Source organism: Gracilinanus agilis, chromosome 5 (genome assembly GCF_016433145.1).
Source record: "Gracilinanus agilis isolate LMUSP501 chromosome 5, AgileGrace, whole genome shotgun sequence".
NCBI lineage: Eukaryota > Metazoa > Chordata > Mammalia > Didelphimorphia > Didelphidae > Gracilinanus > Gracilinanus agilis.
This window is the reverse complement of record NC_058134.1, coordinates 213509880-213522770: the sequence shown is the minus strand read 5'-3', so window position 1 is coordinate 213522770 and position 12891 is coordinate 213509880. Positions and strand designations below refer to the sequence as shown.

The window sequence follows — 12891 nt, the reverse complement described above, 5'->3', positions numbered from 1 at the left end:
CTCTTTTTTATATAATTTTATATTGTTTCATTGATATGAAACAATGTAGAACCATCTATAGTTGAAGCATTATACTCTATTCACAATGTAGTATCATCATACATTTGAATGAGGATTAAGATATTTGATTTAATAGTTAATGAACTTGTCCATGGTTTTGTTCATAGATATTTGAAATAAAAGATGTTGATTAAATATCATTTATGAAATAAGGCAAACCCTTTGATTCAATTGGACAACAGTTCTTAAAACAGTACCATATGCATATTCTTTTTAGAGAAGAATCATTAAATCCTGTTTTTCTAATGTGTAAAGGGTGATACTGTACTGAAGAAAAAAAGAGGTGGCAAAGGGAGTGAATCTTTGTCTATACTGCATTTTCATGGTATATATATTGATTTAACAGGCTACAAAATGGATTCCAATTTAAAATAAATTGTCAAGACATTCTACAGTTAAGTACATTTCTGCAAGGAAAGACTATTGTGTTTTATAGGAATGCCACCTCCCCCCCCCCCCCAGTCTGTTCTGAGTTAAGTACCTACATACGTAGTAAAATAAATACTTTATAAACAGCTTTGATATCCTAACACACACACACAAATTGCCTAATGAGATCATAAAACTAAAATATATATGAATTGAGAAAGAAGTAATGTATATCTACTTAATAATTTTGGCAAAAAATAAGTGATGGATTCAATGCTTCTGCTTCATAGCAGGGCATGTGGGCCACTGTTTGGACTCAAGATGCCAAGGTACCAGTGAAAGCAGATTTAAGGTATGTTTAGCCTCTTTCAGTCTGATAGACTCAATGGCACTTCATAACCAAATAGTACTTACTGCCAAAATTTACGTACAATCAAGGAAAATTTAGTATTTTCATAAGAGAGGTTGTTATTAATTTCTTTTTTACAGATAAGAAACAGCACAGGCAATGTAATTAGTAATTCATCATATATTGCCAAGTCATAGTACAAACCAAAAATTAAATTAAGAACTGAAACTTTTCTAAGATTATTTAAAATTTTGGTAAATGCAGTCCTGCATTACATTTAGAATACAAAAATCTGCTTCCAACATAAGCCGTGAAATGACCTACACATATTACCTTGTATATAGACCATTCCTTCAAAAATATGTTCTTTAAAAAAAATAAACTTGTAAACAAGATTTCTTCATGTAGGAAAATTTTCAGCTAGAGCAGGTATTTCTTGTTTGAGGCACTTATGTTTAAATTAAAATGAAATTTTCATATGAAAATTCACTTTTTCCATGAAAATGAATAATAAAGTAAAATTGTGCCAGAAACACAATTTTTAGCATAATTCCAATAAAAAACTTTTACTTCTGGGGGCAGCTGGGTGGCTCAGTGGATTGAGAGCCAGGCCTAGAGACGGGAGGTCCTAGGTTCAAATCCGGCCTCAGACACTTCCCAGCTGTGTGACCCTGGGCAAGTCACTTGACCCCCATTGCCTACCCTTACCAATCTTCCACCTATAAGTCAATACACAGAAGTTAAGGGTTTAAAAAACAAAAACAAAAACAAAAAAATAAGTCACAAGCATTTAAAAAACAAACAACTTTTACTTCTGAATTTAGTGCCAGCTAATATCCAACGTAGGCTCCTTGAGTTAAGCTGTCTGTATTTAGAGAATTTGAAATATTTGATCTCGTTGATAATATAAAATGATTTTAAAGTTTTCTAATGGAAGATCATTTAAGGTACTTGGTAAGATGTGTTCTGATGTGCCCCTGGGCAATATGTTATTTGCTTCTAAACTTTTCACCAAGCAGGTTGTTTGGAACAATTTCCGTGTTGCTCTCCGTTCTTTCTGAAAGCAATTCTTCATCTTTCTTCTTAAGCTTGCTATCTCTTTCTCCAGGTGAATTATCCTTTTTTTTGCCTCTGTGGGGCTTCTAAAGGCATAGCTATGTTCAAGTAGAACTTGCTGATAGCTAATACTGGACTTCATATTGGACTGTCCTATTGAGATACAAGGGTTTTTCTTATGAAGATTTCTTGACTTGGGTTTCTGTACAGAATAAAATGAAGAGTGTTAAACATGAATCACAGTTTCATAAATCATAAGTAAATTTGCCCAGTTTTAGGATAAAATTATTTTAAACTACCTTGTGAAAAGGTAAATTAAAATAGTAATGATGCAATTCATACAATGAAATGAAATGTCTAACGGACTGAAGAATTGATAATCAAACTTCAGGTGGGCTTTCTTTCTTTTTATTGTCTATTCATTAATTTATTCTCTGTTTATTAACTAATAGAGAAGGGGCTGATCTACATAGGTAGAGGGAATTTCCTTATACGGGAGTTTTCTATAAAAAATGGAAGCACAGGATCAGTCCGTTTCTATGTAATTATGTCTTTATTTTTAAATTAGTATATTTGGAAGAACCGAACGTTCTTGATAAAACTTTGTCTTGTTACTGCCCCATTTCTCTTTCAAACTTTTCATCCTCCAGTTTCTCAAAAGAATTAATTCTATCCATTGTCTGCACTTACTTCTGTTCTATTCTTTTGTTGGCCCCTTGGGGAATCAGGTTTCTTGTTCCTATCACTCTCAAAAGTTTCTCTGGAAAGTCCTCAGGAGCCTGCCCATGGCCTTCTTGAACTTTGTGGCCCTTGATTTCTGCAACATTTCATTATTTATCAGCCTGTCCTCACTTGTTGCTTGGCTTCCAAGACACTGCACTTTTTATTTCTTCTATCTGTTGGCTTCTTCTCTGGCTCCATTTTCTCCTTTCACCTTCTCAGTGTGAACATACTAAGTGGTTTATGTTCTTAAGTCGCAGTAGGAAAAGATCAGTTTTCTTTTTTGGGGAAATGGAATTTTGTAGACATAAATAAACAACATATAAAATAATTTAGTGTCTTAAAATCTAAGGTCATGTTGTTTAAGAGCATAAAATGTTATTCTGTTGATTTATTCACAAAATTATCATATTTGGCATATTTTAAATGACTATACATGTAAAATCTATATTGAGTTGCTTATGGTCTCAGGGAGGGGGACTACGAGGGAAAGAACTTGGAACTCAAATTATTTTTACATATAATTGCAGAAAAAATAATACATATATTTTAAAACCCTTACCTTCTGTCTTAGAATCAATACTATGTATTGGTTCCAAGGCAGAAGAATGGGACCTCCCATCTCTAGGCCTGGCTCTCAATCCACTGAGCCATGCGGCTGCCCCTCATAATAAAATATTTTTTAAAAGTGTACACAATTAGAAATACACTTCTAAATGTTTAAAATTGTTATGGCAAATGGTATTATAAGCAACTACATTGTGAAATTTAGCAAAAAAAAAAAAAAGAGTGGAATCCTTAGTTTGAAAAGCAGGTAGAATTGGAGGATAGAAGAAACTTAGAACAAAAGAAGTTCCATTTTCTGAACTTAGTGTCCATTTGTTTTTTGGTGCAGGTAACTTTTTTCAAGAAAATTCCCTTCATCAACGTAGCTCTACAAATGTTCTTCAACTTAGTTTTAGAGTTAACCTGAGACATTCTGTGCAGAGGTGGTCAGAGGCCTGGGGGAAAATTTTCTATCATCTCAGGTAGCAAGTGCTGCTCAGTATCCTTCAGAATGTTAAGCAAATACAGAAAACACTGACTTTCTGAGGAGGTATGCCTAAAGACCCCCAGATTCAGTGAATATCACCCTTGTAAGCAGTCTCATTTCTAGTTTCAACACGAATAGTTCCTGTGTCTCTGATACTTTATTTTTAACATTCTCCTGGAGTTCTGAAAACTGAATGTTTTCTGGGGTAGAGACAGGTTTCTCTACATTAATTTATTTCATGGTTTGGTTAGAGTACTTTCAATCATACTAGGCCAGTTTAGACCTACTTCTTACTTCCCCAGGTCCTGAGCCTTTTGAGGTGAGGCAATTAGCTTATTGTTTCTCATCACAGAAGGTATAAATGGATGTTTTTGTCAATATTCATTCTACCCATAAGCCTTTGAGATGACTTAAGAGGACAAAACGTACCATTAAAAATGTATCATGTACCCCCTCATATCAACAGACAGTTCTGACAACCAGGGAGTCTAGAAAAGACCAATCCAAGAAACAGTAACAATTAATATTTCTTTCTTTTCTTGTCAAAATGACTATGTCCCCAGGGTTAAAACTGCACCTTGCTTATTCTGTACTGTCTGTACACACCTAGTAATCAGCAGATACTGAGGATAATTTTATGCAAAAATCTTCCTATGGCACGCTGTTAACTATTTAGGGAAGTAAAGGTTGGGTAACAATATAGGAATGCTGTATTTTGTTATTTAATAGTGCTGTCAAACTCAAATAGAAACTAAAAGCCACTAAACTGGAAAGTAGGGCCTAGAAAGAGTTGGAAAACCACGTTAGCATTTATCTATGTTTTTTATTTCTTTTGTTAGGTGTTTTCCAATTACATTTCATTTGTTTCTGGTTGCACTCAGGAGTAAGTAGCTCATCTGATACCTCTGCTCTAACACATCTATTAATTCTTCTTTGCTACTGTCTTTTCTTAGTCTAGTTCCTTCTATTTCTACTTTTCACCTGCTACTTCAGGCCCTTACCACTTTACTACTGAAACAGGTTCTCAGGTAATAACAAGATAAAAGTACAATGCAGTAATATATACCACATGAATTCAAAGCTATTGGCTTGTTTCAAACGATATGAAATATGATGATGAAATCTAGAAAGTGGAAAATGACTTTAGGTCAAAAGACCTCCTATAAGCTCTAAAATTTGATATCTTTACCTGTTCGACAAACATTTATTAAGGACTTATTATGTATTAGGTACTGTTAAGTGCTAGATATTAAAAAAAAAAAAAGGCAAAAGACAGTCCCTGTCCTCAGGGAGCTTCCAGTTTAATGGAGGAAACAGCATGTAAACAAATATATACAAAGCAATCTATGTACAGAATAAATTAGAAATCATTAAGAGGAAAGACTCTGAAATTGAGAGAGGTTAGGGAAGGCTTCCTATAGGAGGTGGGATGTTAGTTGCAACTTAAAGGAAGCCAGAAAGGTCATTAGTTAGAGAAGAGGAAGAAGAATATTACAGGTTTCGGGGACAGTTAGAGAAAATACCCAGAGCTAAGAGATGGAGTGTTTGGTTCATGGAATAGCTTGAAGGGGCCAGTGTTCCTGGATCAAAGAATATGTGTTGGGGAGTAAAGTTGTTCTTTTAGAAAAGAGTTCTTAATCTTTTTGTGTGTGTTATGGATCCTTCTGGCAGTCTGGTGAAATCTATGGACTCTTCTTAAGACTGTTTTTAAATATTAAAAAAGGAAAAAACCATCACATACTTCAGACTGCAAAGGAAACCAATTATACTGAAATACAGTTATCAAAACATTAAAAAAGAAAAAAGTTCCTGGACTTAAGAACCTCAGTTAGGTCTGCAACTTGAGTCTAACTAGTTGAAGGCCCTAATAGACACTTAACTTTCCTGGGTCTCAGGATGAAGCTGATCTGGATTCAGTGGGGTCAAACTAAAATAGAAATGAAGGCCATTAAGTAGTAACTGACTTAGAAATTAATATGGTAACAGTACTTAGGTTGCACGTTATTTTGTTAAATATTTCTCAATTATATTTTAATCTCTTTCCCTCAGCTGGAGAATATTGTAACCTTATTTTCTCTCAGTATGTAATTATCTCTGATCTAGATAATCTGTTTCCAAGGTCTCTTCTGTCTGTAAAAATGAGATTTGACATGTATGAAGAAGAACAAGGAGAACTATTTTGAATAGATATGGAAAGTCAAGATAATTTAGCTTTCTTGTGTCAGAGAGATGACAAAAACAGAGAGTCAGGGGAGGGAGAAAAGGGGTTAAAAAAAAAAAGGAATATTATCTACCATCAGTTTTAGATGAGGACAGAAATCAAAAACTGTTGGTACAGCATCCATTTTAAGTCGTCTTGTTTGTCCCGTTAGGTCAAAACAGGAGGCTTCAAAGTGTTTTGAGCAAAGAAAAGTGTGTTTCCCTGGCACAAAATTTTTGCGCCTAACCAGACGAACCCATTCTTTTCTTCTTTGGGGGTCTAAGGGAAACCTAAGGAACAACATACAACTCAAATGCCAACTAATTTGGAGAAATCACAATATTTCTGGTACCTTAGAGGTCAAAGGTAATTTAAAAATAAACAATGATCTAATGTTAATTATACTAAATATTTGTCTAAAAATATCAACACTGAGGTGATTATATACTGAGAACAGATTAATGTTCATTTTCATAAATAAACTGCCACATCAATATTTAAACAAAATTTAAATTCCATTCAGAAGATATCTTCTTCTTATGATGTATTATTTATTCTTAGAGTGCTCAGTAAAAATTAAATGATATATACACATAAGGGACAGATCTCCATATAGTCCAGAAAAAACCCCAACAGTAGGCTATTGGAATGATTACTGATTTGGAAACCAGGGAAAATAAGACCTAGATGTGATCAATTTGATCTCGTTTACTCTGAGTGCCCTCTAATGGAAGTGCTGATCATTATGAACTTACTACAACAGAATGTGAAATAAAATCTATATATAAGAGAAGCAAAAATACTGGAGCTGACAGGGACATTAAGAGATCATGAAGTAAAGAGATCCCCACTTTTGTTTTTTCCTCGATTCTCCAACAAGAACTTAGTAAAAGTAAATGTAAGGGCAGCTCAGTGGCTCAGTGAGTAGAGGGCCAGGCCTGGAGACAGGAGGTCCTGGGTTCAAATGTGGCCTTGAGACACTAGCTGTGTGACCCTGGGCAAGTCACTTAACACCAATTGCCCACTTCTTACTGATACTTAGTATTCATTCTAAGATAGAATCAAGGGTTTTTTAAAAAGTGAATGTAATATCTCTTTCATCTCCTGCAGTGACACTTCTTTGTAAAATCTCAAGGTTTCTAGGAGATGAAAAGTTACCTTACCAAAAAGTTAAGAGGTATTTTCCACTTTCATTATTGTCTTCCCTTTTTAAAGAAGCAGACATAAGGGGCATGTGGATGGCTTAGTGGATAGCGCAATGGGCTTGTCGTCAGGAGGTCTTGGGCTCAAAAGTGACCTCAGACACTTCCTAGCTGTGGGACCCTGGGCAAGCTACTTAATCCCAATTGCTTAGCCTTTAACTATACTTAGTATCCATTAATTGAAGATTAAAAAAAATTAAATCTAGAATGAAAGTGTATATTGGCTTCAAAGAGGCCAGTTTCAATAGTTCATGATCACATCAATAAAGCCTAAATGATTTCTTCTCTTCCCCAGAGAAGAATGTTGAGTATCATTTTTCTAAGAGTCCTTCCTGACTGTATATAGCCCATCAAATAAGTCTTGAAGATAAATCCCATAGTTAGTTATCATTCCTTGCAGGTGTATTATTTTCCAAACCTTTGTCTTTGTAGCTCTTCCTAAAATTATAGAGCTCAGTTTTGGGGTCTAAACTGTGTTCCTTAAACATAGTATTAGGTTCATGGCATTGATATTCTTAGATAATCTTTAGACTGAGAGGCACTGAAGTGTAGTAGGATGGAGGACTATCTTTGGAATAAGGAAAACTTGGTGCAAGTCCTATTTCTCGGATGTTTACTGTTTGTTATCATGGGCAAGTCCTTTAATCTCATGGGGTTCCAGGCAACATTCTAAGACTAAAAACTACAAGGGAATTATTGTATTGGGCAAATGACATGTCTGGTCCAATGCCAACCCTCCAACTCTTGTGATTATTTATGCTCCTGGAGAACATGTTTATTCCAGACCTATGATTTTATCAGTTGAGGGAAACTCCTATAGTAGAAACTCCCATAATACAGATTAGCAATTTACCTTCAACTTTTGTTTTTACTGTGCTGCCCAGATATGCCTAACTCATAGATTAGTCTTAAATTCAGTAAGCCACCTTCTTTTTGAGAATATTCAAATACTGAGAATTAAAATGAAATTTTGAAGAATTATACAGGAGTTTGAATGAAACAATCAGGATTCTCTTTAAACATTTATTTTCAACAGTAATAATTTCAATAAATTCAGTTCAACACATCTTTATTAAGTATCTGTTGTCCACTCATTTCAGTCCTGTCCAACTCTTTGTGACTCCATTTAGGATTTTCTTGGCAAAGATACTGCAGTGGTTTGCCATTTCTTTTTCCAGCTCATTTTATGGATGGAGGAAACAGAAACAAACAGGGTTAAGTGATTTACACAGGATCACACAGCTAGTAAGTGTCTGAAGTCTGACTCTAGGCCCAGGGCTCTAGACCAGGGGTCAGCAATGTATGGCTCTTTCTGCAGGAGCCATAAAGTCAATTTTTTTTCAGGTGCTGTTATAGGAGCGGCACTGTTACAGGAGCGTGCACTGTGAGCACTGTACGGCTCTCACGAAATTACATTTTAAAAAATGTGGCGTTTATGGCTCTCACGGCCAAAAATGTTGCCGACCCCTGCTCTAGACACTGCAAAAAGAGCAGCAGTTTGGCATAGCGTCCTGAGAACCTTACTCAGAACCAGGAACACCTGGGCTCTAATTCAACTTCTGACAAATACTTCTCTATGTGATTCTGGGACAAGTCAACTGGCTTCTTAATGCCTTTAAACAATTCTGTAAGACTATTACTTGCAGCATCTGCTGATATTGATCTACTTTGGTAGAATGAGTTTATTTACTGGGAGGTTTCTATGCCAATAAAATCACCCATCTAGTCTCCTCCATCCCCTGAAAAAAGTTGGTACTAGAAAACAAGTCCCAAGGGGCAGCTAGCTCAGTGGATAGAGAAATAGGCAGTTCTGAGTTCAGACCTAGTCCTTACTCCTCTTCTGCCTCAGAACCAATCATTGGTATTGATTCTAAGTCAGAAGATAATGGTTTGAAGAAAAGAAAAGAAAAGAAAAGAAAAGAAAAGAAAAGAAAAGGAAGAAAACAAATCCCTATCTGGGACCCCAGAGTCAAGGTGAAGGGCAGTACAGTCCTCAAACCCTCAGTGAAGTATCATACTAGATTATATAAATCTTGAAAGGATTTATTCATTTTTTTATGAGTCAACTGGACATGGCTCTTTTGAAAGTGCCTCTTCTATAAAACTGTATATCCTTTGATTCAGCAATACCACTACAACACCACTACTAGGTATGTAGCTGGGTCTGTATCATAAAGGGCTTAAAAAAAAAAAAAAGGGAAAAGGACCTATTTGTACAAAAATATTTAAAGCAGTTTTTTTTGATAAAGAATTGGAAATTGAGGGGATGTTCATCAATTGGGGAGTGGCTAAACAAATTGTGGCGTATGATTGTAATGGAATTCTATTGTACTATAAAAAACAACAAACAAGATGACTTCAGAAAAACCTGGACTTGCATGAACTGATGCAAAAGTGAATGAGAACCAGAACGTTGTACATAGTAACGGCAATATTGTTTGATGAACAACTGTGAAAAATTTAGCTATTCTCAGCAATACAATGATGCAAGACAAATCTGAAAGACTTATGATGGAAAATGCTATCCACCTTAGTGAAAGAACTGATGGGAGTCTGAATGCAGATGGAAGCATACTATTTATCACTTTCCTTCCTTTTTGTTTTTTTTTTTTAAAGATATTTGTCTGGTTCCACAACATGGCAATTTTGGAAATATGTTTTGCATGATAGCATACGTAATAACTAGGAAGGGGGAAGGAGAGGGAGGAACAGAGAGAATATGGAACTTAAAATTTTAGAACACTATTGCTAAAAATTATTTTTACATGTAATTGGGAAAAAATAAAATACTGAAAGATTAAAAACAAGCAAACATAAAAAAGAAGAAGAAAAGGAGGCAGAAGTAACTTGCCCCAAGCTGGCCAGCTAGTTATTGGTAGAGGTAAAGATAGTTTTCTGATTGCTAGTCCAATGGTTTTTCTACTCTCCTAGTCTTTAATCCCCATGCCTTCTTTTTAGACTTGTTGCTCGATTTCCCCTCTTAAGGTCACCTCTGTTCTACAGGTCTTCATCATGTTTAACTTGAACTATTATATCAAATAATATGAATAAATAGAGCAGCATTTATTAAGTATTTATGGGCTACAGGGTGGGGCTACAAATACAAAATTGAAACAGTTCCTGCCTTTCAGAAGCTTTTGCTCTAATGTAATTTTCCTAAAATGTAAGTCTGACCATATTATATCCCACTCCACTGGGGTAACAATTACTCCAGTGTTTCCCATTGACCTCTAGGATCAAATATAAGGTTCTTTTTGGGTCATTTAATGCTTATGACAAGCTGACTCATTCCAGTCTTTTTCCATAGTGCTTCTTTCTATGTACTATACTGGCCTCCTTGCTACTTCTCATAATCATTAGATAATATATATGGGAACTGATGTTCAGGGAAGGATCTTTTAGTTCAAGAAGTCAGAAGGATAACAATAGGCTTCCAAATGGTGACCCTATCTTCTATCTCTCTCCTCTATCTTTCTACAAAATGGGTTCTGGAAAAAAACCACTAAAGAAAACCGTAAAGTCAATTTTTATGAAAGCCAATGAGCTCAGTTTTATGTCAAGCATTATGTCCTCTCCATACAATGTTCATTTAAAGGATCATAGCTTTGGAGCTGGATGAAATCTTAGAGATTATGAAACCCTATATTTTACAAAGAGAAAATCTGAGGCATTGAGAGGAAATGCCTATTTAAGGCCACATACCTAATAAGAAGCATAGCTGGGATCTGAACAGAGATCTACTGTGATTCCAAATTCAACATTCTTTCCACTACAATGTGATCTGGTGGATAGAATGCTAAACTTGGGGTCAAAAGTACCTGGGTTCAAATTCTATCTTCAATACATAGTATCAGGGTGAGATGAAGCAGTCACTTAACCTGTCTCCAGCCTTAGTTACTTCTTCTAGGAAGTGGGAAGAGTAAAAGAACCTACCTCACAGAATTGTTGTAAAGACCAAATGTGAGAACATATGTTAAGCTGCTTGCAAAACTTAAAAAAGAAGTCTGGCTCTATAAAAAGTTTAGTATTTGATATAAGCATAAAAAAGATGTGACAGCAACTGTGGCAGAGAAACGATTTTGGTCCTCTAATCCCAGAGTAGAACAGACACCACCTCCAGATTTTGGATCTGTGGCAAACAAGTAAACTTATTAGCACTGTCACACTTTTTCATTGCTAGATGCCCTTCAGAAGAATAAACCTAGAAATCAATTTTGGAATTCACGTTTCCCAATTTTAATAGGAAAGCAGCTGTTTTTCCAGATGGAGAAAGAGGGGATATTTCTGTCTTGTTTATTTTTAACAGCTGGTCTACCAAAAGTGACTTTCACTCTGTCTCTCAGGTCTTTCCCTCCTTTTCCCCTCCCCACTTCGGGGCAGAGGATGCTAATAAGGATTCTGGTACCCTATACAGGGGAGAGAAAACGACACTCTAGTATTGGTCAGAGGAGGAGCTGGGGGAAAGGGAAAGAGGTTCTTGATCTTTTGTGTATCACAAACTTCTTTGGCAGGCTAGTAAAGCCTAAGGACCCCTTCACACAATAATAATAAATATTTAAACTTTATTATTGGAAAGAACTGCTAAATTTCAGTTAGCGAAAAGAAAGATGAAATTTTCTTCTCATCCAAGTTCACAGTCCCCCTGAAATCTATCCACGGACCAGACGTTCCGCCTACGGGGCTGGAGGAGGCTGGCCTGGAACGGACGCAGCTGGGTGGACAGGGCAGCCTCCCGGGCCCTCCCGCCAACGCCCGGGTACCGGTTACCTGTGGAAGCTGATATTGACGTGTCTGTCGTAGGTCGTGGCACAGCCCGTCGCAGCGCAGTTGGTCGGCATCTCGCTGGCACCCCTAGTCCGACTGACGCAGGCCGAGTCAGGTGCGCGACAGAGCCGGACACTTTCCTGCCCCCAGTCGGGGAGGGGAGGTCCCGACTCCACTTGGGCTTTCTTTCCCTTTAATAAGATGGCGGTCTCGAGCCTGCAGATCTGACGGTCCCCGGGTTCCCGCTGTCCTAGTTTTCCTTCACCAACATGGCGCCCCCATTCCTCCACATCCACTACTATCCCCTCCCCCCCTTCCTCCATAGCCCTTTCCTCCACCCCTTTCCCGAACCTCCCTCAGGGAGAAAGAGAAGCGCCCCAAAGTCGCCCAAGGGTAGCATACAGAGGGAGAGAAAGCCTCCTTCCAGGGACCACCATAATGGGAACAAACCTAGGCCCTGCAGAGGGTTTGGGAGGGTGTCGGGAAGACCGCAAATAACGGGAAAGGGAAAAGGGAGAAAAAAAACTACAGCTTCCATCGCGCACCGCGCGTTCCGAAAGATCACCGCGTGAGCCAACCTTAACCGCGTGCCGCCTCCGCCACGGGAAGGGACTTCCGGTTTGCCTCCTTCCATCCTCTTTCCTAGCCTGCTCTTTCTCGCGAGGCCTAGGCGGAAGATCCGGGAATTTATCTCGGAAGGGGTAGAGAGGGAGCTGGGTGGCCGGTGGTGGCGGGGGAAGTTGGAGGACGGCGCTCCCTCTGTATAGAAAGCGTCCGCCTCGGGGTAGGGGTGAGGCCCGGCCGTCCTGGTGAGTGAGGAAGGAAGGAAGGAAGGAAGGAAGGAAAGAAAGAAAGAAAAAGAGAAGGAAGGAAGGATAAAGAGAAGCAGGTGAGTTGTTTCTTTTTGGGTGGCGACTGCCCCGACGGTGGGGGTGCGGCGTGAGTCCAGGCTGCTCCGTGGATGGCGGCCCCGGACGCCGCGGCCCCGGCCTCCAGCGGCCTGTCGCCCAAGGAGGAGGGGGAGCTGGAAGACGGGGAGATTAGCGACGATGACAACAGCCAGGCCCGCAGCAGGAGCAGTAGCAGCAGCAGCGGCGGCGGCGGCGGGTTGCCGTACTCGCGGCGGAGGCCTCCGCAC

The 12891-nt window shown here is 38.2% G+C and overlaps 1 protein-coding gene across 3 annotated transcripts; it reads right to left on the bottom strand.

Moving 5' to 3' along the window:
* Positions 1-1567: 1567 nt before the first annotated feature.
* On the bottom strand, positions 1568-12051 carry THAP2 (THAP domain containing 2). Of its 3 annotated transcripts, XM_044677796.1 has the most exons (3): positions 11757-12051; positions 5882-6077; positions 1568-2036 (listed from the first exon to the last, which is right to left on the bottom strand). In XM_044677796.1, the coding sequence occupies exons 1-3, from the start codon at positions 11825-11827 to the stop codon at positions 1650-1652; spliced, it is 654 nt and encodes a 217-aa protein (XP_044533731.1). In that variant the 5' UTR covers positions 11828-12051; the 3' UTR covers positions 1568-1649. The 3 variants fall into 3 exon arrangements, 1 of the variants encoding a protein (XP_044533731.1); XR_006506361.1 differs by lacking the exons at positions 5882-6077; positions 11757-12051 and adding an exon at positions 2525-2994 and having other exon boundaries at positions 1952-2036; XR_006506360.1 differs by lacking the exons at positions 1568-2036; positions 11757-12051 and adding an exon at positions 2044-2832 and having other exon boundaries at positions 5882-5952.
* Positions 12052-12891: the final 840 nt, after the last annotated feature.

Bases quoted from the DNA above. Each gene is read 5' to 3' on its own strand.
- THAP2 (XM_044677796.1), bottom strand. From the start codon at position 11,827: ATGCCGACCAACTGCGCTGCGACGGGCTGTGCCACGACCTACGACAGA. The intron at 6,078-11,756 runs GTAACCGGTACC...GTTGTTCCTTAG, and splicing joins GTCAATATCAGCTTCCACAG to GTTTCCCTTAGACCCCCAAA. The intron at 2,037-5,881 runs GTAGATAATATT...TATTCTGTACAG, and splicing joins GTCCTCATCTAAAACTGATG to AAACCCAAGTCAAGAAATCT.